The 21,288-nt window shown below is 61.1% G+C and overlaps 10 protein-coding genes and 1 pseudogene across 11 annotated transcripts; 6 read left to right on the forward strand and 5 right to left on the reverse strand.

Moving 5' to 3' along the window:
* Window positions 1-169: 169 nt before the first annotated feature.
* Window positions 170-1,249, reverse strand: MSY001_3419 (uncharacterized protein; the record flags this gene model as incomplete). The annotated part of the gene is made up of 1 exon (XM_018885320.1): window positions 170-1,249. The coding sequence occupies one exon, from the start codon at window positions 1,247-1,249 to the stop codon at window positions 170-172; it is 1,080 nt and encodes a 359-aa protein (XP_018741892.1).
* A 45-nt stretch (window positions 1,250-1,294) lies between these two features.
* MSY001_3420 (uncharacterized protein) lies at window positions 1,295-2,069 on the forward strand (the record flags this gene model as incomplete). The annotated part of the gene is made up of 3 exons (XM_018885321.1): window positions 1,295-1,334; window positions 1,358-1,577; window positions 1,601-2,069. 3 exons carry the CDS (start codon window positions 1,295-1,297, stop codon window positions 2,067-2,069), a joined length of 729 nt encoding a protein of 242 aa, XP_018741893.1.
* Window positions 2,070-2,183: 114 nt separating this feature from the next.
* MSY001_3421 (uncharacterized protein) lies at window positions 2,184-2,713 on the reverse strand (the record flags this gene model as incomplete). The annotated part of the gene is made up of 2 exons (XM_018885322.1): window positions 2,184-2,455; window positions 2,482-2,713. The coding sequence occupies 2 exons, from the start codon at window positions 2,711-2,713 to the stop codon at window positions 2,184-2,186; spliced, it is 504 nt and encodes a 167-aa protein (XP_018741894.1).
* Window positions 2,714-2,923: 210 nt separating this feature from the next.
* On the forward strand, window positions 2,924-3,265 carry MSY001_3422 (uncharacterized protein; the record flags this gene model as incomplete). Its single annotated transcript, XM_018885323.1, has 2 exons — window positions 2,924-3,167; window positions 3,192-3,265. The coding sequence occupies 2 exons, from the start codon at window positions 2,924-2,926 to the stop codon at window positions 3,263-3,265; spliced, it is 318 nt and encodes a 105-aa protein (XP_018741895.1).
* An 85-nt stretch (window positions 3,266-3,350) lies between these two features.
* Window positions 3,351-5,353, reverse strand: MSY001_3423 (uncharacterized protein; the record flags this gene model as incomplete). Its single annotated transcript, XM_018885324.1, has 2 exons — window positions 3,351-3,383; window positions 3,407-5,353. The coding sequence occupies 2 exons, from the start codon at window positions 5,351-5,353 to the stop codon at window positions 3,351-3,353; spliced, it is 1,980 nt and encodes a 659-aa protein (XP_018741896.1).
* A 1,427-nt stretch (window positions 5,354-6,780) lies between these two features.
* On the forward strand, window positions 6,781-7,723 carry MSY001_3424 (uncharacterized protein; the record flags this gene model as incomplete). Its single annotated transcript, XM_018885325.1, has 2 exons — window positions 6,781-6,940; window positions 6,966-7,723. The coding sequence occupies 2 exons, from the start codon at window positions 6,781-6,783 to the stop codon at window positions 7,721-7,723; spliced, it is 918 nt and encodes a 305-aa protein (XP_018741897.1).
* An 81-nt stretch (window positions 7,724-7,804) lies between these two features.
* On the reverse strand, window positions 7,805-11,002 carry MSY001_3425 (uncharacterized protein; the record flags this gene model as incomplete). Its single annotated transcript, XM_018885326.1, has 1 exon — window positions 7,805-11,002. The coding sequence occupies one exon, from the start codon at window positions 11,000-11,002 to the stop codon at window positions 7,805-7,807; it is 3,198 nt and encodes a 1,065-aa protein (XP_018741898.1).
* A 181-nt stretch (window positions 11,003-11,183) lies between these two features.
* MSY001_3426 (uncharacterized protein) lies at window positions 11,184-12,940 on the reverse strand (the record flags this gene model as incomplete). The annotated part of the gene is made up of 2 exons (XM_018885327.1): window positions 11,184-12,871; window positions 12,895-12,940. 2 exons carry the CDS (start codon window positions 12,938-12,940, stop codon window positions 11,184-11,186), a joined length of 1,734 nt encoding a protein of 577 aa, XP_018741899.1.
* A 2,083-nt stretch (window positions 12,941-15,023) lies between these two features.
* Window positions 15,024-17,038, forward strand: MSY001_3427 (uncharacterized protein; the record flags this gene model as incomplete). Its single annotated transcript, XM_018885328.1, has 2 exons — window positions 15,024-15,382; window positions 15,409-17,038. 2 exons carry the CDS (start codon window positions 15,024-15,026, stop codon window positions 17,036-17,038), a joined length of 1,989 nt encoding a protein of 662 aa, XP_018741900.1.
* A 51-nt stretch (window positions 17,039-17,089) lies between these two features.
* MSY001_3428 (uncharacterized protein) lies at window positions 17,090-19,453 on the forward strand (the record flags this gene model as incomplete). The annotated part of the gene is made up of 1 exon (XM_018885329.1): window positions 17,090-19,453. One exon carries the CDS (start codon window positions 17,090-17,092, stop codon window positions 19,451-19,453), a length of 2,364 nt encoding a protein of 787 aa, XP_018741901.1.
* Window positions 19,454-19,478: 25 nt separating this feature from the next.
* On the forward strand, window positions 19,479-21,242 carry MSY001_3429 (annotated as a pseudogene). The gene has a single exon. A coding segment is annotated over exon 1 (1,764 nt).
* Window positions 21,243-21,288: the final 46 nt, after the last annotated feature.

Below are 21,288 nucleotides of genomic sequence, written 5' to 3' on the forward strand. Positions count from 1 at the left end.
ACGCGCATGGCGCAGGCAGGTCTGCAGGCCTCCGGCCTGCACTGGTACACACACGATCTGCGGCGCTACGGCGGCGCGCCGCATGGCGGATTTGGGCTCGGCATGGAGCGCCTGCTCAGCTGGGTCACGCACACCGAGCATGTGCGGGACCTCGTGGGCTTCCCCCGCGTCAAGGGGCCGCTGCGGTACTAGGCTCGTCCTCGTCGGACGAGGCACAGGCGCCCTGCATCTGCTCGGACCACTGCTGCGCAAACGCCGCGATGCTTTGGCCCTGGCTCATCGCCACGACGTCCGCCGGCACCATGTGCGCCGAGTAGGTCGGCAGGGCCTGCGTCGCCTGCGCCGCCGACGTCAGCACACGTAGCGGCACCGGGTCGAGCGCCGGCGCCGCGCGCAGCTCGTCAAACGTCCATAGCAGGGTGTCCGTGCGCGGCAGCCACGGATTCAGATCCATCACGAAAGCGCGGTCGAGGTGCCGCGTCAGGTACACGTCCCACACGATGTCCCGCGGCGCATGCGGCGCGATGTGCGTGTGATAGCATGCAGCGAGCATGCGCTGGATCTGGGCCTGCACGGCAGGCTCCTGCAGGTGCTCGTAGAAGGTCACGTCTCGCTGGCACGCGCCAACGAGGTGGCCGCCCAGCACAAAGCAGCGGAACTCGTGCGAGCGCGGCATCTCGAACCACTTTTTCAGGACGAGCTGCAGGCGCGGGCGCTCCGGGCGCTGCTCGCGCTCGCACGCCGCTTGGAGCTCGCGCAGCTGTGCAAGGTCGTTCATCGCAAAGTCGGACGACTTGAGCAGGAGGTACACGTCATTCGGCGTCTGGCACTTGAGCGTGTGCCCCGGCATGATCCACGCCGCGTCCTGCGGCGCACTCCAGTTCAGTTTCGGGAAGACCGCGCCAAAGTCACGCAGGACCTCGGCGATGCGCGCGCTGAGCGCCGGAAAGTGGGCGCCCGGCTCGTCCTCGTCGTCACTGGGCTCGCTGAGCACCTCGGCGTCGTCGTCGCGTGGGACCGTGCGCGGTGCGCGGTGGTCGTCGTTCGCGTCCGAGAGGGCGAGCCCATCTGCGTCGAGCCACTGCGCAAATGCGGGCTCTACCTCATCCACGTCGATGACGACGGCCTTGGGCGAGTGGTGCCGCAGCCACGGGTACCATGCGCCGTACTGCGTGGCCAGCAGCGACGTGGTCGCCTCCGCCAGCGGCACTTGCGCGGCGTCGGCAGACGCCTCCGCGGCGGGCGCCATGGAGACAATGGGGCGAATTTCCTCCACCCACCTTGGGCTCCCGCCATGTCGCACATTGTTGAGCACCTGAATGCGCCAAGCACATGTACGTTGCGGCGGCTCACGCAGATCGCGACTCGCGCGCGCGAAGCTCGGCGATTGAGCAGCAGATGGCGATCGCACAGAGCTCGACGCTGTACATTGGCAACCTCTCGTTTTACACGACGGAGGAGCAAATGTACGAGCTCTTTGCGCGCGTTACGCACGTCGTAGGTGGCGGCGGCATCAAGCGAATTATCATGGGCCTCGACCGCAACACCAAGACGCCGTGTGGATTCGCGTTCGTCGAGTACGTGGGGGCCACTGACCTAGATTTTATACGCACGAGGAGGCCGTCGACTGCATGCGCTTCGTGTCGGGCACCAAGCTCGACGAGCGTGTTATCCGCTGCGACTTGGACCCCGGCTACCGCGACGGTCGCCAGTACGGCCGCGGGCGCTCTGGCGGCCAGGTGCGCGACGAGTACCGCCAGGAATACGATGCCGGCCGCGGCGGCTGGGGCCACAATAAGCTGCGCGAGGAAGAGGAAAAGAAGCGGCAGGAGGCGATGGAGCGTGAGCGCGAGCGCCACGAGCGCCGCGAGGAGGTGTACCGCGAAGACAAGGACGCCATCGATGCGCACAAGGCGCCCAGCGGCGCCGATGGCGAGTACTACGAGACGGAGCACGCCGAGCGTGCTGGCCCTGCGCCGGAGCCTGAGCCGTCGGCCAAGCGCGCCCGCGCCGATGACGAGGCGGAGGCCGACACGTCGGAGGCCAAGGTGGCGCGCACCGACGAGTAGATGTACGATAGACGCACCCATGCGACAGCGCTCGCTGCGAGGGAGATACGAGGGTGCTACACGGCTTTTCTACGGCGGCACAGACGGCCATACCGGTGTGCGCTCCTGGCAGAGTTAGTCGAGCTGGTCCACCTCCGTCGACTCGGGGGCCTTGCCGTCGACCTCGTCAAAGTTGCCGTCCACGTCGGGGATGCCGTCGGCATCCTCGCCCTTCTGCGCGCCGGCCTGCTGGGCGCTAATCGCCTGGTAGCTCTCCGCAAGCTTGCGGAGGCTCGCGAGCGACTCGGGGCCGAGCTGCGACAGGATACCGGGCACCAGCTCCGTGAGCTCCTTGTCCTGGGCCTTGCCGTACACGGCGAGCGTGTTGGACGCCACGGCACCATGCACTGGCTGTAAGTATGCACGTACGCACCCTTCGGGTTGGCCACGTGCAGCACGTTGCCGTCCTCCTTGAACATGTTGACCTCTTCAATGCCGGTCATGGGCTGCACGGCCAGCTTCTTCAGCGCGCCCTGGAGCTTCGTGTCCTCGCCGCCAGCGACGGCACCCTTGGGCTTCTTCACAATCTTGCGGCGGGGAGCACCCTTGCCACCAGTGCGGGCAGCAGCCTGCAGCTTCGCGAGCTTCTCCTGATCAACGACCATGCTGGATGAGACGAGAAGACGTGAGTGTGAGACTGCCAGCACCTCCTCCACGTCGGCCTACTAGGTAGCCGAGAAGAAAAACCAGCTGCGGAGAACTACATCACGTGCAGACCGCGTGCCGGGCCCAACCGAGCTGGTGTATAAGCAGAGGCCGCCGCGCTGGGATCGCCAGCGCCCTCGACGCCCGCTGATTGTTGCCGCGCAGCTACCATGTCGCCCTCGCCTGTTGTGAATGTGCGTAGCTACGATCAAAGTTCTGACGTACAGGTCGTTCGTTACTCGGCCCTCGTCGGTGGTATCGCCTACGGTATCCTGCACCGTCGGTCGCTGCAGGCCAAGTACGATGAGCGCATCCACCAGAAGGCCACGAAGCACCAGGAAGACCTGATCAAGAAGGCCAAGGAAGAATATGCCAAGCTACAGGCTGCCAAGGCGCCAGCTCCGTCGGCTAACGGTACGTGCGCGCCCGCTCACCCAGACGCCGTGGTGTTCAACCCCGAGGACCCGAACTTTAACCTCGACAAGGTCCTTGCCTACCTGGAAAAGCTTTAGACATAACTTGGGCGGTCGCCTGTGTGTATTTCACAATGAGATTGGTCTCGATCGGAACCTGCGGTTCTTTCCCAGCTACGGACGCCTACGGGCCGCTCGCCGCTGCCTCGAATTGTGCCTGTGTCAATGCATGTCACGTACGATCAGATTGTCCACCACCTGGGGATTTTGCAGCGTGGACAGGTCGCCCAGCTGGTCAGCCTCGTTGTATACAATCTTGCGCAGGACGCGGCGGACAATCTTGCCGCTCCGTGTCTTGGGCAGATCGGCCACGGCGATGATGCGCTTCGGGGTCGCAAACGGCCCAATCGCACTCCGCACCTGGCCAGTCAGCTCCTTCAGCAGGGTCTCGGGCGACTCGCATTCATAGTCCGGCTTCATGGCCACGAACGCCGTGATCGACTGGCCTGTCAGTTCGTCAGGAGCCCCCACGGCCGCCGCTTCGCCTACACCCGCGTGGCCCACCAGCGCCGACTCGATCTCGGCTGTCGACATGCGGTGGCCTGACACATTGATCACGTCGTCCACACGCCCGCGAATCCAGATGTAGCCATCCTGGTCGCGGTACGCACTGTCCCCGGTGAAGAAGTAGCCGGGGTAGGGGCGCATGTACGTGTCGAGGAAGCGCTGGTGGTCCTTCAGGATCGTCCGCGCCAGCGACGGCCACGGCTTGCGCATGGCCAGTACACCCTCGATGTCCGTTCCTTCCAGCTCCTCGCCTGTCTGTGGATCGAGCAGCACAGGCTGGATGCCCCAGAACGGCTTCGACGCCGACCCCGGCTTGCTCTTGATGGCTCCCGGCAGCGACGTGATCATGTGCGAGCCGCCCTCGGTCATCCAGTAGGTATCCACAATCGCACAGTGCCCACGGCCCACATGCTCGTTGTACCAGTGCCACGCCTCGGGGTTGATCGGCTCACCGACGCTCCCCAGCACACGCAGCGAGCTCAGGTCATGCTTGGCCACGTACTCACTGCCCATACGGCGCAGCAGGCGGATCGACGTAGGCGCTGTATAGAACTGCGTCAGCTTGTGCGTGTCGACAACATCCCAGTAGCGAGACGCTGTGGGGTATGCGGGCGTCGATTCAAACAACAGCGTCGTCGTGCCGTTCATCAGCGGACCATACAGAATGTATGTATGGCCCGTAATCCAGCCAATGTCCGCCACACATCCAAACCGGTCACCAGGGTGCACATCAAACACATGGCGCACCGTCAGCGCGGCCCCCAGCAGGTAGCCGGCCGTGCTGTGCACGATGCCCTTGGGCTTGCCCGTGGAGCCCGACGTGTACAGCACAAAAAGCGGGTCCTCGCTGCTCACAGACACAGGGGGCAGGTATGTGCGCTGCATCTGCACAAGATCGTCCAGCCACTTGTCGCGGCCGTCGACCCACGGGATATCCACGGCCCCCGTGCGCTTCGCGACCAGGACATGCTCCACGGTCGGGCACTCCTTGAGCGCGGCGTTGACAATCGACTTGGTCGCGATCGTCTTCCCACCGCGCCGCCCCTCGTCTGTAGTAAACACAACACGCGCCTCACTGTCCTGCACACGGTCACGCAGTGACTCTGAGCTAAAGCCCGCGAAAACCACTGAGTGTACAGCCCCAATGCGCGAGCAAGCGAGCATCGCTGCTGCCGTGTCCGGCACCATGGGCATGTAGATGACGACAATATCGCCTTTCCTGACGCCCAGCGAAGTCAAGACACCGGCAAATTGACACACGCGGGTCAGGAGATCGGCAAAGGTGACATACTGGTGATGGCCCGGCTCGTCGGCTTCCCAGATGAGCGCGACGTCGTTGGGGCGCTCAAACGCCCATCGGTCGACAAGGTTGTAACAGGCATTGAGCTGGCCTTCCAGAAACCACGACATGTCACCTTTCTCGAAGCCACCGTAGTGGATCGTGCGGAAAGGCACATCCCACGATAGAATTTCGATGGCCTGCTCCGCCCAGAATGCTTCGCTTTCGGTCACGGAGCGGTGGTGCATGGTGGGGTATGTGATCTCATCAATATGTGCCTTTGGCAGTGATGGATCGCTGCCATTCAGGCGCGAAGGGATATCTACAAACCCATCCAACATGGTATCGAGAGCAACGCTTGGCGCGTAGTTCTGAAAGCGGAGGAAGCTACATGCCGCACCTCCGCTGATTGGCCGGCCGATCTGCCTCCGCTGGATATGCTCCACGGAGATGTCGCTCGCTCGAAGCCTATTCCTCGTCTACACTAAAGCTAAGTCCAGCACCGGGCGGCCGTGCCCGCTTCTTCTTGGAGGCCTTTGGCGTAGACTCTCGTAGCTCATTTCGTTTCTCATGGATCCATTTCTTCGCATCATGCATCACCGTCTTGCTGTGCCTCGGCCCAGCGATCCGCGAGGCACTCTTGCGCTGATGTGCGGCGCCGCCCGCCTCAGCCACAGGCTGCGTCGTGCGCTCTGTATGCGGAGCGCTAGGATCTGCGTTGGGCGCTAGGCTCCTTTCTCTGTCATAGTCTTCCTTGGTGAGATGCTTGCCCTCTTTGAGCACGACGACTTGGGCATGCGCGAGATCGTCATCGCTGTGGTATTCATCTCGTTCTCTGCTTCTGCCTTGGTCTGCGCGCCTCGCATCTGGCGCCATCCACTCCAGCAGCGGATCGTCTGTGTCGTTGCCACGCGTGCGTTCGCGCCGCGCGGTATCTTCAAAGTGCGTCCCACGCACTTGCGCATGAAGTCGGCGCAGGAAACTCGGCGTCTCCTGCGTGTACGTCAGGCCCTTCTTGTCTCGCGCCGAGAGCGGCGGCCCGTCGTCGTCTGGAAGGCGGCTCATTCGCAGACGATGGCGGGACGTCAAGCTCCCTGACTAAGCATGTCTCGAGAACCGTGTGCTACAGCTGTACCTACTCAGAAAACAGGGTCGGGTATTGCGGTGTAAGGACCACCAAGTGTTCCACCAAGCTGAGATCTGCGGTGAGTGGCAGGCACCTACCCAAGTTGTCCCCCAGCGAGAGTAGGGCGTGCTGCGTGACCGAGTCACCTGTCCGCGAAACGCGCCCAATGACTTCAACGTATTGTGAAGTAGGCGTCTGATCCTGCCGCGTCAGTCTGCGGCCACGCACCATCTGCAATTTGACTTCCACCGTGCCGCGGTCCGACGCTTCCAGGAGGAGAATGTCGCCAGACACCTGCAGTGAGTCTCTCTGCGCGTACCTTCATCACTCGTCCGATGATGCGGACCTCCTGGTTGGCCCGACTGGACATTTGCGAGGAGTTGGTGAGCGGAATGGCTTGCGACATGACGGCAGCGTGGTGGCAATCGCGCGACGTCGACGCGCCGCCGCGCCGCGTCCAACACAGGCCACGTGGTGCCACGCGGTGCAGCAGCGTCCGTGCCCCATCCTTCTGCACACGCCATGAAGTGGGGCGGGTCCCTGGCGCGTCTGCGGCCATGTGTTGTGTACGGTAGGCCCGTGGCTCCAGTGCCTCAGATATCATCCACGAGATGCTACAGCTCGTCGTCCCCACCGTCGCTGATGCAGCGTCTCGTGCAGCCGTGGCAAAACAAGCTGCACGCTTGGGTCGAGAAAACGAAGCCAGTCGCGAGCAGTCGGCTCAGCGAGCTGAGCCACAAGTGGAACGACTACTCGGGCTATACAGAGATCCATGCGCTTAAGGAACAGGTGCAGTTGCAGTGTATGTGTCCTATCCCTGACCACAGCCGATCGACTCACGGAGCTCCAAGAGGAGAAGGAGCACGCCAAGCGCGTGTATATTGACGCTGTCGCGGAGCGCTCCGCGCTGCAGCGCAAGGTCAATGACATTCTCTCGCGCAAGCCCACGTGGAATGACAGCGACCTGCTAGAATATACCAAGCTCTTGCACTCGGAACACAGCTTTGCTAAAGCGGAAGAAAGCAGTCAACATGCGTATGAGCATGCCGAGCGCGAAATGCAGCGTGGCTTTGACGATCTCATACGCTGCGTCATGCGCCGGTACCACGAAGAGCACCTGTGGAGCGACCGTGTGCGAAGCGTCAGCACCTGCGTGAGTATCGGGTTGGGCGTACTCAACGTGCTGATTTTCATTCTCGCTCTGTTTCTCGTGGAGCCGTACAAGCGCCGCAAACTTGCGCAGACCCTTGAACGACGCCTGATTGCAGGCGAAGAGGAGGCACGGGACCGTATCCACGCGTCTGTCACATCCGTGGATGCCCGCCTGGCCCGCTTGGAGCGGCTGCTGTCTGGTCAAGAGGCCCCTGCTACGGCCTCCGCCCCCGCCTCTTCTTCGTGGCGTCTGCCATCTTGGCTGGCCGCTTGGATGTCCTACTTGCGTGCTTGGGGCAGGTACTCTCAGCATCTGTGGGAGCAGGTAAATCCGTCCCCTGCGCCACAGGGAGGGCATGTCGCGGCCACGGCGGGCGGGATTGTCCTGGGGAGCCTCTTTTCGTATTGGCTCGCCCTCGTCATATTCCTATGATATAGAGAAACCCATGGCATTGCTTACATGTCACTATCGAGGCGACAGAATTCGGCTACGCAGTACATGGTTTTAAGCACATTACAGCTCCTCGTCCGAGAATACCTCCTCACCGCGCTTGCGGCGGGCCATGCGCTCCTTCTTGGCCTTACGGGCCTCCGCCGAGGTGAGCTTCTTCTTCTTCTTCTCCTCGACAATCTTGTTGCCGAGAGCGTCGAACTTGACCTCCTCCTCGTCGTTCTTCTTCTTGTCGATACGCTCACCCGAGCCCTGGCCCTCGACCCAGTTGTGGCCCGAGGCGTGCAGGGTACCGTCCTGCATACGCCAGATCTCCTTGCAAGTGCCCTCCGAGAACTCCTGCGAGTGGGTGATGATCGCCACACCACCCTCGAAGTTCTGGATGGCAGCAATCAGGGCAGCCAGCGACTCACGGTCCAAGAAGTTCGTCGGCTCGTCCAGCACGATGATGTGGGGCATACGCCACGTCGCAGCACCGAGCACGACCTTGACCTTCTGACCACCCGAAAGACCACGCATCGTGTTGTGCGAGGTGAACTCACGCTCGAGACCAAAGTCCTCAAAGTGCTTCTCGATCTCGCGACGGACCAGAGGACGAAGCATACCGGCCTTCTGCGCCTCACGCGAGTCGACGGCCATGATCTTCTTCTCGAAGCCGCGGCGCAACAGCTCGTCACGGCTGAGCCAGAGGTTGTCCGCCGAGCTCATGTTCTTGAACGACACCTCGTACTGGAACGAGTTCTTCAGCTTCTTACGGCCGACAATGTCGTCAATGATGCGCTTGACACCCTCGTGCTCGTAGACAGCACCGTGCTTCATCGCCTCCTCTTCCTCGGGGGTGAGCTTGCGGGTAGCCTTCATGTGCTCCTCCAGGTCCTCACCGGTCTGGTAACGCCAGAGCATGTACTCCAGCGGCGTCTTGTCCAGGTGCTGGTCAATGTGGTGGAACGCGTGCTGGGCAACGTAACCAATGACCAGGTTAGGGTGCTTCCACAGCTCACCCGAGTTGGGCTCCGTGTCACCGACCACCAGCTTCACCAGCGTCGACTTACCCGAACCGTTGGGACCCAGCACAGCCACACGCGACGACAGCGACAGCTGCATCGAGATACTACGCAATTGCGGCGCCGGCGTGCCGGGGTACTGGAAGACCACGTCACGCATCTTCACGAGCGACTTCTCCTTGGTCTTGACACCGTCCAGCAGCGGGGGGTTGGGCAGCTTGAACGAGTAGTCCTCGCCCGAGTTCAGCTCGACATAGGCACGAGCCTCCGGCACACGCTTCACAAAGGCGTCCAGGTTGCCGGGGTAACGCTTGATCTTGAAGCGGTTCAGGTGCAGAATGTCGGTACACACGTCGTTCAGGAACTTGGAGTCGTGCGACACAATGATTGAGGTGGCGTTCGTAGTGCACAGGTAGTTCGTGATCCAGGCCACGTTGATCACGTCCAAGTGGTTGGTCGGCTCATCGAGCAGCAGAATGTCGGCCTTGAACAGCACGGCACGGGCCAGGGCGAGCTTCATCTTCCAACCACCCGACAGGGCCGTGATAGGACCGGCCTGACGCTGCTCGTCGAAGCCCATCTCAGCCAGCGTCTTGGCGGCCGACTCGCGGTCGACGTTCAGGCGCTTGTCCTGCAGGATGAACTCCAGAATCGAAATGTCACCCTCCGAGCCGTCGAGGTCGTGCTCGACGTACCAGGTGCGGACCTCCTCAGGCGACGGGAAGCCCTCGACCTGGCCGTTCTGGATGGCGCGCATCAGGGTCGACTTACCGGAACCGTTACGACCACAGAGACCGTAGCGGTGGCCACGCTTGAGGCGCAGGGTGGCGGTGTTCAGCAGAATCTTGGCACCGTAGGCCAGCGAGAACTGACAGTTACACAGGTCCTCGCCCTCCTCCTCGTCGTCGAACTGTTCCACCTCCTCACCGGTGCTCTTGGCCAGCGCCTTGAGGAGCTCACCGACAATGGCCTCCGACTTCTGCTGGTCCGAGGGACGCAGGAGACGCAGGTAGCGGGTGAGCGCGTTCTGCCACTCGTCGGTCTCGAACATGCGGTAGTTGGCCATGTTGGTCACGATCTGGGCAATGTAGTGCACCAGGGACTCGGGACCGTCAAGCTGCTTCTCCTGGAGCTGCTTGGTAACGAGCTCCAGGGTCTTGTCCAGGTCCACGTCCTCGAGCGGCTTGACATTCGAGCCATCACCCTCAACCTTACCGACCTGGCGCAGGGTGTTGATAGCGCGCTGCACAACGCTGCGGGCCTCAGGGTCCGACATGGTGGTCTCGATCTTGATCAGACCAGGCAGCAGCTTGGGCAGGAAGGGGCGCACAGTGCGCTCGTTGTCGACAAGCTTTGACATGTTGTCGATAATGACGGCCACCTTACGCTTCGTGGCAGTCGGGCGCTCACTCAGACCACGCGACAGCAGGGGCGTCATCAGCGCCAGGGTCGGCGAGTCGACCTCCTGCACGAAGGTGGTGGCCGAAAGCAGCTGGATGGTCTTGGGCACCTCCTCGACGGGGTGGATGAGCGACTGGATCAGAGCAGGAATGAAGCGCTCAATATCCTTGTTCGACACCAGAGCACAGAGCTTCTCGAGCGCGGCACGCGACGACTTCTGGACGTCCGACTTGGTGTCCCAGATGACTTCCGCCATAACAGGGATGATGTCGGTCATCATGCGGGCCACCAGGTCAGGGCAGATCTGAACGAGCTCCTCGAGAAGGCGGATGCAGCCCATCTTCACCTGCCACTTACCGGCAGTGCGCATCTGGTGAAGCAGGGTCTTCATCACTTGCGGCACACCCCAGGTGGCCATGTTGCGGATAACGAGCAGAAGAGCGTCCTCAGCACGCTGGCGGACAACCTTCTCCTTGTCACCCATCGCCTCCACGAGGGTCTCAAAGAGGCCGTTCATCAGGAAGGGCTCAACCTCGTGGCCGACACCCTCCTCAAACAGGGTGGTAAGAAGGATCGCCGCACCCTCACGGCCCGCGGCGTTCTTCTTGTCCGTAAGACCCTTCTTGATCACGTCCTCAATACCAAGGTTGCGGAGAGCAAAGGGACCCTCAATCTTGACCAGGTTGGTCAGCTCGACGGCGGCCTTCTTGTCACCCGTCGAGAGCAGCTGGGCCTCGTCGAACAGGGCGGCCTTCACCTCCTGCTCAGGACCGGCAGCGGCGGCCTCGGCAACGGCCGAGTTCTTAAAGTCTTTGGCGTCTACATGCGCCGTACCTTCAGCACTCTTAGGCGGCATTATAGATGAATGCGCTGTCGGGCTAGCGATGGAAGAAATGGGGGCCTCCGCTCCCTTTATACGAGCGGGCCTCCGATTTTTTTTTCAGCAATTTTCTACTGCACGTTCTAACCTAGTGATGACTAATCTGCTGCAGGTTGAGCAGCCTGGCAGCCAGTGACAGGTGGAGCCGGCAGTGACCTTAAGGCGCGGCCACCTGAGCTAGCTCCGCGCCCGTACCAAACTCTTCGTCAAACTCGTCGGCCAGGGCATGCGGCTCTTGAGAGGCGTCTTGCTGTTGATGTTTCTCTACCCACGCATCGCTCTCAGCTAGCATGAGCTTTTCGAAGGCCTCTTTCTCTTTCTGCTGACGACGTTCAATATCTTCGACGTCCCATAGACTGATACCATTCTTGCCCTCGGGCACCGGCTGCCCCATGGTGCGCATGAATCGCTTGCTTTCCACAATCGCCATGTCCGTCGACAAATTACTAAAGACAGGCTCAATGTACTGTGCGATCCACTTGGGCAACTTCGCTCGTTTGTCCGAGCGCGCAAAGCGCTTGTCCGCAAAGACCATTAGACCATAGTCGGACTTGCCGCGAAGGACTCGTCCCACACATTGGGCTGCATGTCTCATCGCGTCGAACGTCAGGAAATCATTCTCTTTGATCCGGAAATTATCCCGTAGAAATTCGAGACGCGCTTTGAGAATACGCGATTCGGTATATTGATATGGCACACCGAACATGACCACTGCGCGGCCGTAATTATGGTCAAAGTCGATGCCCTCGGAGACCTTGCCTCGCGCGACCGACAGCAAGATAGCTCCTCGTCCATTGTCACAGGCCCGCCGATAGTTCTCTAGAGCAATGCTTGTCTCTGGAGCATCCGGCGTTTCGATAAACACAAGCTTGTGCTTCCATACCTCATCCAGAATACCCATGTCATGCCATGCAGCCACAATGCTCTCCATATAAAGGTACGATGGGAAGAAGGCGACAATACCATCCGGAATACACCGCGAATATTCAATGAGGATATTGCCATAATTGCGGACCACAGACGGGTCATTGCGCACTTCGAACCGGGAACTAATTGCCACCTGATCGCTTCCTCGTGTAATCACGAGAGGCAAGAAACACTGTCGTGTGAGGGTCATGGTATAGCTTTCTTGCACAACCGTGTCAAAGCGAAGCATTTTCGGGTACATATCCAAGGGGCTAATCGTACCACTGGTGATAATCACGCTGCTAAAGCGCTCAAACACGGGAGCGATAGCTAAACTGGCATCCAGGCAGGTGAAATGGAAAATGGGATTGGGCACAGTAGCTTGCTCTGTCTCGAATGGCTCCAGAATTAGCAGAAAACCCTTGTCATAGGTTGACACTAACGTCGCGAAAAAGGCCACGGTCTGGAGCGCGGAATATTCGTCAACGCGCGTAAGCTCTAGCGTTTGCACCAACATACGGAGGCGCTCTGCACAGAACCGCAGTGGCTTTCGTTCGATAAACGTAATTTCTTTGAGATGTTGCAAGAAACTGGCGGGTGTCTCGGCCACCACATGCAAGACACGCATACGTGTCTTTAAGTATTCCACAAAACGGCGCAGAAACGCCACAAAATGTTCTGCCCGCCGAATGTTGCCGGGCACTGCCTCCTGAAGAAGATCATCCGGCAGCACGGGATTGGCAAGGAACGACTCTGCTTCGCGATCATCGCTTTGCTGCTGCAGCCCTTCGACCAGCCGAAGATATTCGTCTTGCAGTTTCGCTGCGTCCACCTTTTTCACTTCATCCACCTTATCGGCTAGCTGGTTGATGCATCGATACGCATTGTCAAGAACAGGCCGCGTCAAGTCAATACTGAGCGACTCTATGCATACATTGTCTGTCTTAGACTCTTGTACGTACCAATGTTGTGCGCTTCATCAAACACCACAATTGCATCCTTGCTCATCTCCTTACTAACCTGTTCGGCCACTTTGGGATCCAGCAAATAATGGAAACTGTAAATGATAATATCACAGAAGGGCATCATTCGGCGAACCGCAAAATATGGGCAAATGCCCTTGTCTCGTCCATACTCTTTCACCTCTTCGATCGTCCAGACGCCGGGTGGTACAAGTTGGCCCGGTTCCAGCTTTCCAAGTTCCTGATTTGAGCGAAGTCTGACGTACCTCGTGAAAGTCACATAATTCGACAGAGCCAGGGTTCTGTCGCCCTTTTTCGCAGGCCCACGCACTGGTCATATCTCGGCACCTAGCATCCACGACCTTGCCCTTCCGTTCTTGGCTCACCACTGGATGAATGCACATATTCTTGCGGCTACTAAGACCAATAGCAAGAATGTCTTCCATCTGGCCTTCGCTGCTTTCCGAATCCACATCCATAGGCTCTTCTCCGCTAGTGGTACGGGGTTTCGTGTTGTATTTAGCTCGGTAGACCATGAGACGCTTCAGCTCCGCTAGCGCCTTCTCAATCTCTGGCACCGTTCGTGAGCAGTAGATAAGCTTGCGACTGCCTGGATAGAACTGAGGTCAGTTTCATACACATACACGTTGATAACTGACGATCAAACTCAGAAGAGAAACGGTCTTTCCCGTCCCTGACGGCATCTCTAGCACACCATGTCCTTTGACATCCAAAGTGCGTTTCAAATCGACCATATAGGCATATTGTTCCGGATAAATCTTAGGGTATGGAAATAGAACCGGTAAATCATCGATGTAAAACTTCATTCTAGCAGTCGACACCCAACGTGCGCCTGCTGTGGCGGCCGCCCAGTGCGTCGATCTGGCGGCGAGCGGAAACCGACAGAGCTTTGTGGAGGTGTTACGCTTCCGCGACCGATGGCGGCGCCTCTGGTGGCTCTGTGCAAGGGCTGCCGTGATGTACGTGATCAGGCACGCCTGTACATGGACCGAGTCAATATATGGGAAATGCAAGGGAATGCGCGCAGCGTGCAGGATGTACATGTCGGCATTCCTGCTGTCTGTGTGTGGCTAGCGGCCGACAAGTACGTGGAGCCTTCTCACCCAGACTGGGCAACTCAGAAATCACCCGACAGGACATGCAACGGGCTTCTGGGCTTCCCCCACAAAAGTTTGATCATGCAGTGACTACCATTCTCAATGCTATACAATCTCTGGACCAGGGTCGCGACAGACGTCCCAGTCGAAGAGCATCACTGTCGATGTCCCAGGAACAGCGCATGGATAAGCGCAATCTATATGATATCGCAAAAAAGGTACAAAGTGGCGAGTTTCTACACAAAAAGGATCATAAAGAGACAGATGTGCCGGTGCCAAACGCTGCCATCCAACCCGCCAAGCAGGTCACGAAACCTCGACCACCGGGCCCACACAAGGTCAAAGTCAACAAGCCAGAGTCTGCATCTAAGCGCAAGCTTGAATCTGTGGAACATACAAGAAATAAAGTACCTGCGAGTATGACGCCGCCAGCCGGGCCTGTTCACCAATCTTTTGCGCCACGGCAGTCCAATGAGGATCTATACCGTACGAGGCTCCTCTCGCTTGGCCTTCCCGCCTACCGGCAGGGCATCAAGTTTGAAGCACAACCCATACGAAAAAGAGGCCGCCCACCTGCGCCTAAATTAACGCCACAAGAATTGAGTGACAGGCAATATTTGGCCTCTTTGTGGGCCAAGCAGCCGCCAATGCAAGAAAAGAAGCGCAGTATGGCTGGTGTGCCACCTCGATATGCATTTGCAAACCTAACTACCACGGAACTGCACTGGATGCGACCTATGCCTATGCCCCTCTCTATCTCGACACAGGACCCTTCGGGGTATCGCTTGCCGCCGACTGACATCTGGCGGCGCTGGTCTGAGACGATGTTCTCTAGTTAATTAGTCAGCAAACTCTACCGTGACGCGACGCGTCGTGATGTTCTTTATGGCAGCGACTTTGGTGTCGGGGGCGGCAGCGTCTGAGCAGGATGAAGTGCGTAACTCAAACTGACGAAAGCGGGTCAGGAAGCTAGATCTTCTGCTCCAGAGGTCCAGCATTTACTCGCGCGTTATGGGTGACAAGCTTATGAAGCGTCGTGAGGCGGCTCCCCCCGCCAAGCGCGCGCGCACCGAGGGGCCCGCATCATTGACGGAAATGGCTCGACGTGAACAGCCCTCTCTATTGACTGGCGCGAAGCTCAAGCCCTATCAGATGGACGGGCTTGTTTGGCTCACCAGTCTGTACGAGAACGGATTAAATGGCATCCTAGCTGATGAGATGGGCCTGGGGTTTGTAGAGACGTCTGACTCCAGGAAAACGATCCAGACGATTGCATTGTTAGCCCATTTGTATGAGAAGAATGTGATAGGCCCCTTTCTGGTTGTATCACCATTGTCTACGACGTCTAACTGGGCCGACGAGTTTGCCAAGTATGTGTGAGCATGTCCTAACGTAGGTTCGCACCCAGTATTCCGGTGCTGTTGTATCATGGCACGAAACAGGAGCGTGTGCGTATGCAAAAATCGATCCAGGCCAAGAAAGCAGCTGTCATTATTACGAGTTATGACATTGTTCTTCGTGATCGCCCGTTTCTAGCGCGACAATCTTGGAAGTACATGGTCGTTGACGAAGGACATCGCCTAAAGAAGCTGAATGGCAAGCTAGTGCGAGAACTGAAGCAGCTGGACTCCAGCAATCGTCTCATTCTCACAGGCACGCCTTTGCACAACAACCTGGCGGAGTTATGGTCGTTGTTGAATTTCATCCTGCCGGATATATTTGATGATCTCGCTACGTTCGAGCAATGGTTCCACTTGGAGGACGCGGGTGAGGAGAATGGGTCCATCTCCGCGGGCTTCGCCAGCTGGAGCACCGACACGGCGAAGCGGGTCGTGAGACAGCTCCATGAGATTCTCAAGCCCTTTCTGTTGCGGCGGGTCAAGCATGAAGTCGAGCGCGATTTACCACCCAAGCAGGAGTACCTGCTGTACACGCCCCTATCATTGCAACAGACGTTCATGTACAATCGGGCACTCAGCAGTACTCTGAGAGAATGGCTGCTTGCACGTAAAGCGAGTCTTCCTCTTGAGGAAGTGAGCCGACTTCAGCAGCAGACCGACCCAGATACCCTCCCTGCGCCGTTCAAGCTGGCGGACAAGGAAGTGCGGGCTATGCGCCTCGATAATACCCTCATGCAAGTCCGAAAAATATGCTGCCATCCCTACCTGCTCCACTGGCCCGTGGTGCCGGGCACCGACCAGCTGTGTATTGACGCCAATATGGTGCGAGTGTGTGGAAAAATGCGCATGCTCGACACTCTCTTGGATGCTCTCTTTGCGCGGAAACACCGTGTGCTTGTCTTTTCTCAGTTTACAGGGATGCTGGACATTTTGGAGCTCTGGGCCACAGATCTGAAAGGATGGCAGCCTTACCGCATTGATGGCACGACCTCGCAGCAGGACCGTGCGGACCAGGTGCGCGCCTTCAATGAGGGGAAAGAGGGCCGAGATCTGTTCCTTCTGAGCACGCGTGCCAGTGGCCTGGGTATCAATCTTGTGGGGGCGGACACGGTGATCTTCTTCGACAGTGACTGGAATCCGCAAGTGGATCTACAGGCACAGGACCGTGCCCACAGGATTGGCCAGACCAAGCCGGTGCTAGTATTTCGTTTGGTGGCACAGGGCACTATTGAGCATGATATCCTGCAAAAGGCCAAGGCGAAGCGACTTCTAGAGGCGGTGGTCATTCAGAAAGGCAAATTCCTCCGCCCCATTACGTACGACGGGTACCATGATCCGGACACCCAAGACGACGGGGGGCTGCAGGGCCTGGAGGCACACGTGATGCAAGTCGCTGGCCCCGGCGCATCGGACGACGAGCCACTCCTCTCAGCCGCGGATTTAGACCAGCTGTTGGATCGCAGCGCAGCGGCATATGCACGAAAGGAAGGGTGGTCCTCGAGCCATGGCCCCTCGAAGGCCTCGGCCCTGTTCGAGGTCACTGACTTGCAGGCCAATACCTCGACGGCGCAACTGGCGCGTCTGCTGGATGTGGAGGACGTGAACTGTAGGACGGACGATGACTAATAGGAAAGGCCGCATGGTGCCTAGGCTCGGGTGTAGCTTCGTGCGACCGCGATGGCGAAGGGCGGGAAGCAGCGCCAGGCCGCCAAGGCCGCGTCGCAAGAGCGAAAGAAACCGACTTCCAGTGAACCCGCGCAGGAGCCACAGACGGCACTCCCTGCCGACGAAAAGACGGGTGAGGCAGCGCCGGCGTCTACGACAGGGGCACCCTCTCCCGAGGCGTCCGAGGCGGTGGACGCGCCTCGGGAGATCCGCGAGAATAGCGCGGAGAGAGAGGCCGAGGCGGAGGGTGTGTCGGTGCCCGAAGAGACGGGCGCTCCGCCAGCCCCGCCGGCGGACGACCACGGGGCGGTGCCGCCTCCCGCTGGGGAGGCGCCCCAGCCCGAGCCTCGGCCCGACCTGCTGGAGCGCATGTCTGCCGAGGAGCGCGAGGCGGAGCTGCGCAGCCAGGTCACCGGTCTGAATGCCAAGCTGGTCGACTCGATCAACCGCATGTCGGACTTGGAGGACGAGCTGAGTATGGCACACAACCGCATTCTTGTCCACACGACCCGCCTTGCGGAGCTCAGCAAGGAGCGTGACCAGTACGTTTCGGCGATGAACACGGGCCTGCTTGTTGAGAAGGCGCATGTCACGTCTGAGATGCAGCGCATGATGGAGCGCGTTGTCGAGGAGACGGCGCAGCGCGGCAAGGCTGAAAGTGACAAGACGCGCATCGAAGCGGAGCTGGAGGAGCTCAGCGCTGCGCTGTTCAACGAGGCGAACTCCATGGTGGCCGTGGAGCGACTTGCGCGCGCTAAGGCCGAGGAAAAGAGCCAGCAGCTGGAGGTCAGTCTGCGGGACACGGAGCGGATCATGCAGGACCAGCAAGAGGTGCTCAAGAATCTGCAGGCCGAGGTCGATGCTATGCGGGCCCGTGCCCCCGACGCGTCGCCGTCAGTGGCCGCCGTGGCAGCGCCCCCACCACCTGTGGCGCCTCCCACGATCACGGTCAATATCCCGGCCTATGTGGAATTCCTGCAGTTCCTCAGCCATCTGCGCGGCCTGCACGACCAGCTCGCACCCTACTTTGACATGCACCGCCGCGGCGTCGACTGGACGACGCTGGCGCCCCTTTCAGCGTCGCTCACGACGGGCGGCGTGGTCTCGCCATCGGTCCACCAGTCGGGCTCGGTGCTGCGGCACCGCGACTACCCCCACCTGCCGCTGGCGGCCGAACACCTGGTGCAGCTCTCGTCCCAGACGACGCTGCCGTTTCTTCGGCGCGTACAAGATGAGGATGCGGATCCGTGCCTGCGCCTGAGCCATGCACCGGGGCTCAACTGGCTGACTCGCCGCCAGGCGACGAGCGCCATTATGGATGGCGATGTGGTCATCGAGCCGCTGTTCCCAGGCGGGCAGATCCCCGATGAGGCGGCGCTGCGCGCCGAGTATGGCGCGCTGCCTCCCGCGTCGTGCTCGCTGTGCAGCGCGCCTCTGTTGAATGTGACGGCGCTGCTGCCCGGGGCTTCGGCGCCGTCCAGCTCATGGCCGAATCCGCTCAAGGACGGGCAGGGCCGGCGCAGCCTCCCGTCGATCTTCCAGTCGCTGCGCCGCGGACTGGACCGGGGCCAGTCAGGCGCGCCGTCTGACCGGTCACAGGAGGTCAGGGAAGGCGACGAGATCTTTTCGCAAGACCCTGAGCCACTCATGCGCACCGAGCCGCTGCCCATCCCCACACACTACTTCCGCCTTTCGGACCACGCGACAAGCCGGCACCTGATGTGCTCGCACCACTGCTTACAGCGTCTACGCGTGGTGTGCGCTTTTTGGACATTTGTGCGCACGCTCGAGCGCGCCATTGTCTTGGAGGGCAAGGTAGAGCCGGAGTTTGTGGGGCAGACGCGCATTCTGCCCCCGTCCGCGCCTCGGCCGTCTGTGCAAGCGGCGCATCTCGAGACGGCAGCACACGCGCCGGCGCCGTTGGAGCACGCGAAGGCGGCGCCTAGCGAGGCCACCGAGGAGCATGCTGAGACAGAGGCGGCTGAGACGGCGAAGGAAAGTGAGACACAGGACACCCAGGAGACGCCAGCCGAGGAAGCCGCGCGCGGGGAGCCGGAGCATGCCGAGGCCGCGGAGGGCCCGGCGACCGAGGCGGAGGGGCCCGCTGGTACGGAGGAGGAGCGCGACGATCTCGAGGTCTTCAACGAGGCGCTGGAGGATCACGCCGACGCCGATGCGCTCGAAGGCGCGCCGCAGCCACCCGTGCTCCCTGCGCGGCCTGGCGCCGCCGTACCGAGCCGAGACACCTTTACCGCCCCGTCCGACCGCGCCCACCTGTCCTGGGAAGAGAGTCTGTGGGCCGAGGTCATCCGGTACAAGGAGCTCATGTGGAAGGCGCGTGTCGGTGTCGACCTGGCGTGCCTGGACATTGTATAGCACGTAGTCGATCTCCACTTCTGCCATGCCGCCTCGCAAGAAGAATGCGGCGATCAAGTCGAGCGGGGCGACGTCGTCCAAGGCGGCGCCGCTGCCCGACTGGGTCAAGGGCGGCGGGGCCAAGCCGCCGCCGCCTACAGGCACGAACAAGGATGGGACGGCGCAGCTGTTTCCCCCGCGGTACAAGACCCCCCTGAACCTCATGTATGAGCGCATCCAGAAGCTGCCAGGCTGGCTCAAGCCCGAGGTCGAGCCGGTGCACCGCAAGGACGGGTATACGTGTGTGATTACGCTGCGCAAGGAGAACAAGCAGGACCGCTCGAATCCCCATACGGTGCGCATGGAGCCGAAAGAGCCGGGCGCGCGGCTCCAGTGCGAGACGAGTCTGCACGCGAAGCACTGGGGCGCGACGTACGTCCTGTTCCGCCTCTTCAACCAGCTCGGCCTGCACCGCGTGCTCCCGCCGGGCCCACGCGAGTACTGGCTGGAGCTCGAGCAGGTCAAGGCGCAGGCGCCCGAGAGCGATAGCTGGAAGTGGGCGTCGGATCCGTTCGAGGCCATCGCGAAGCGCGACGCCGAGGCGGCCGCGCGCGAAAAGGCGCGGGCCGCGCGCGAGGCCGCGAAGAGCGAGCCTGCGGCGCCGCCGCTCAGCAAGGCGTGGCAGCGGGCGCCCGAGGTGCGTATGGCGCCGGCCCTGCGCGAGCTCGTCGAGTCGACGATCCGCGCGCGCCTCAGCGACGCCGTCGCGTCGGACGTCGACGCGCTCGACCGCGGCGTGCAGCACATGGCCGTCGATACGCCCGCGCTCGAGCGCGAGCTCCTGCGCCTCGGCGTGCGCGCCGCGTATGTGCGCCGGGTGCTGGCGTGGCTCGAGGAGGCGCGCGCCCAGTACGCGTCGCCCGACGCCCTCGAGCAGCTGCGCGCGGCGCACCCGCTCCTCGCATCGATCCTCGCGCTGCCGAACCGCGAGGCGGCGATCGAGTACATGGTCCTGTTCACGCCCGAGCAGGACCTGCCGCCGAAGCTGCGACCGACCGCGTCGTCCGACTCGTTTGTCACCGGCGCCGCGAGCGGCGGCGTCTCGCAGGAGGGCCTCGTCGACCGGTGGACGATCGACAAGCTCTCGCGCTGCGCGGGCTTCCCGCGCGAGAATGTCGCGCGCGCGCTCGACATGGTGCGCAGCGCCGGCGTCCGCGAGCCCCAGGCGGCTCGCGAGGGCGCCGTGCTCGATGTCCTGCTGCACGAGCTCGCCGGCGACGCGCGGGCGCCTGTCCTGTCGCTCTGTGCGGGCGACGAGGCCGTCGCGCAGAAGCGCGACGACGAGCGCACGATGCTCGCCGCGTGCCTCGGCGACGACGTGGTGCGCCGCGTGCCGGAGAACGATGCGATCGACGCATCCGACTACGACATCTACCTCGGCACGTACGACAAGGAAGACGTGGCGCTGCGTGTGTCGCTGCATGCGGCCTCGCACTATCTCTCCGCGCCGGGCGCCTGGCCCAGCATGTACGTGACGAGCACGACGCTCCCGTCGTTCCTGCGCCTCGCGCTGACGCGGCATGTGCTGCAGTGCCTCGCGCAGCGCGCGGACCTCAGCGACGCGCTCGCGGCGAACGAGGGCGGCGTCCTGTTCCTCGTGTGCGAGGAGCTAAAGGCGTGCATCCCCGCGGTCCTGCACGACCCGCCGGCGCTCTCCGACGTCATGGAGCACCTCGTCGACCTCGCACCGAACACGGCCGCGCGCGCGATCCAGCAGACCGAGCGCACGCGCGCGGCGCGCCCGTCGGTACGGCGCGCGCGCCCGCTGGAGCGGCAGGCGGCCGTCGACGCAGCGC

This window comes from Malassezia sympodialis, genomic scaffold (genome assembly GCF_000349305.1).
Source record: "Malassezia sympodialis ATCC 42132 genomic scaffold, msy_sf_27, whole genome shotgun sequence".
NCBI lineage: Eukaryota > Fungi > Basidiomycota > Malasseziomycetes > Malasseziales > Malasseziaceae > Malassezia > Malassezia sympodialis.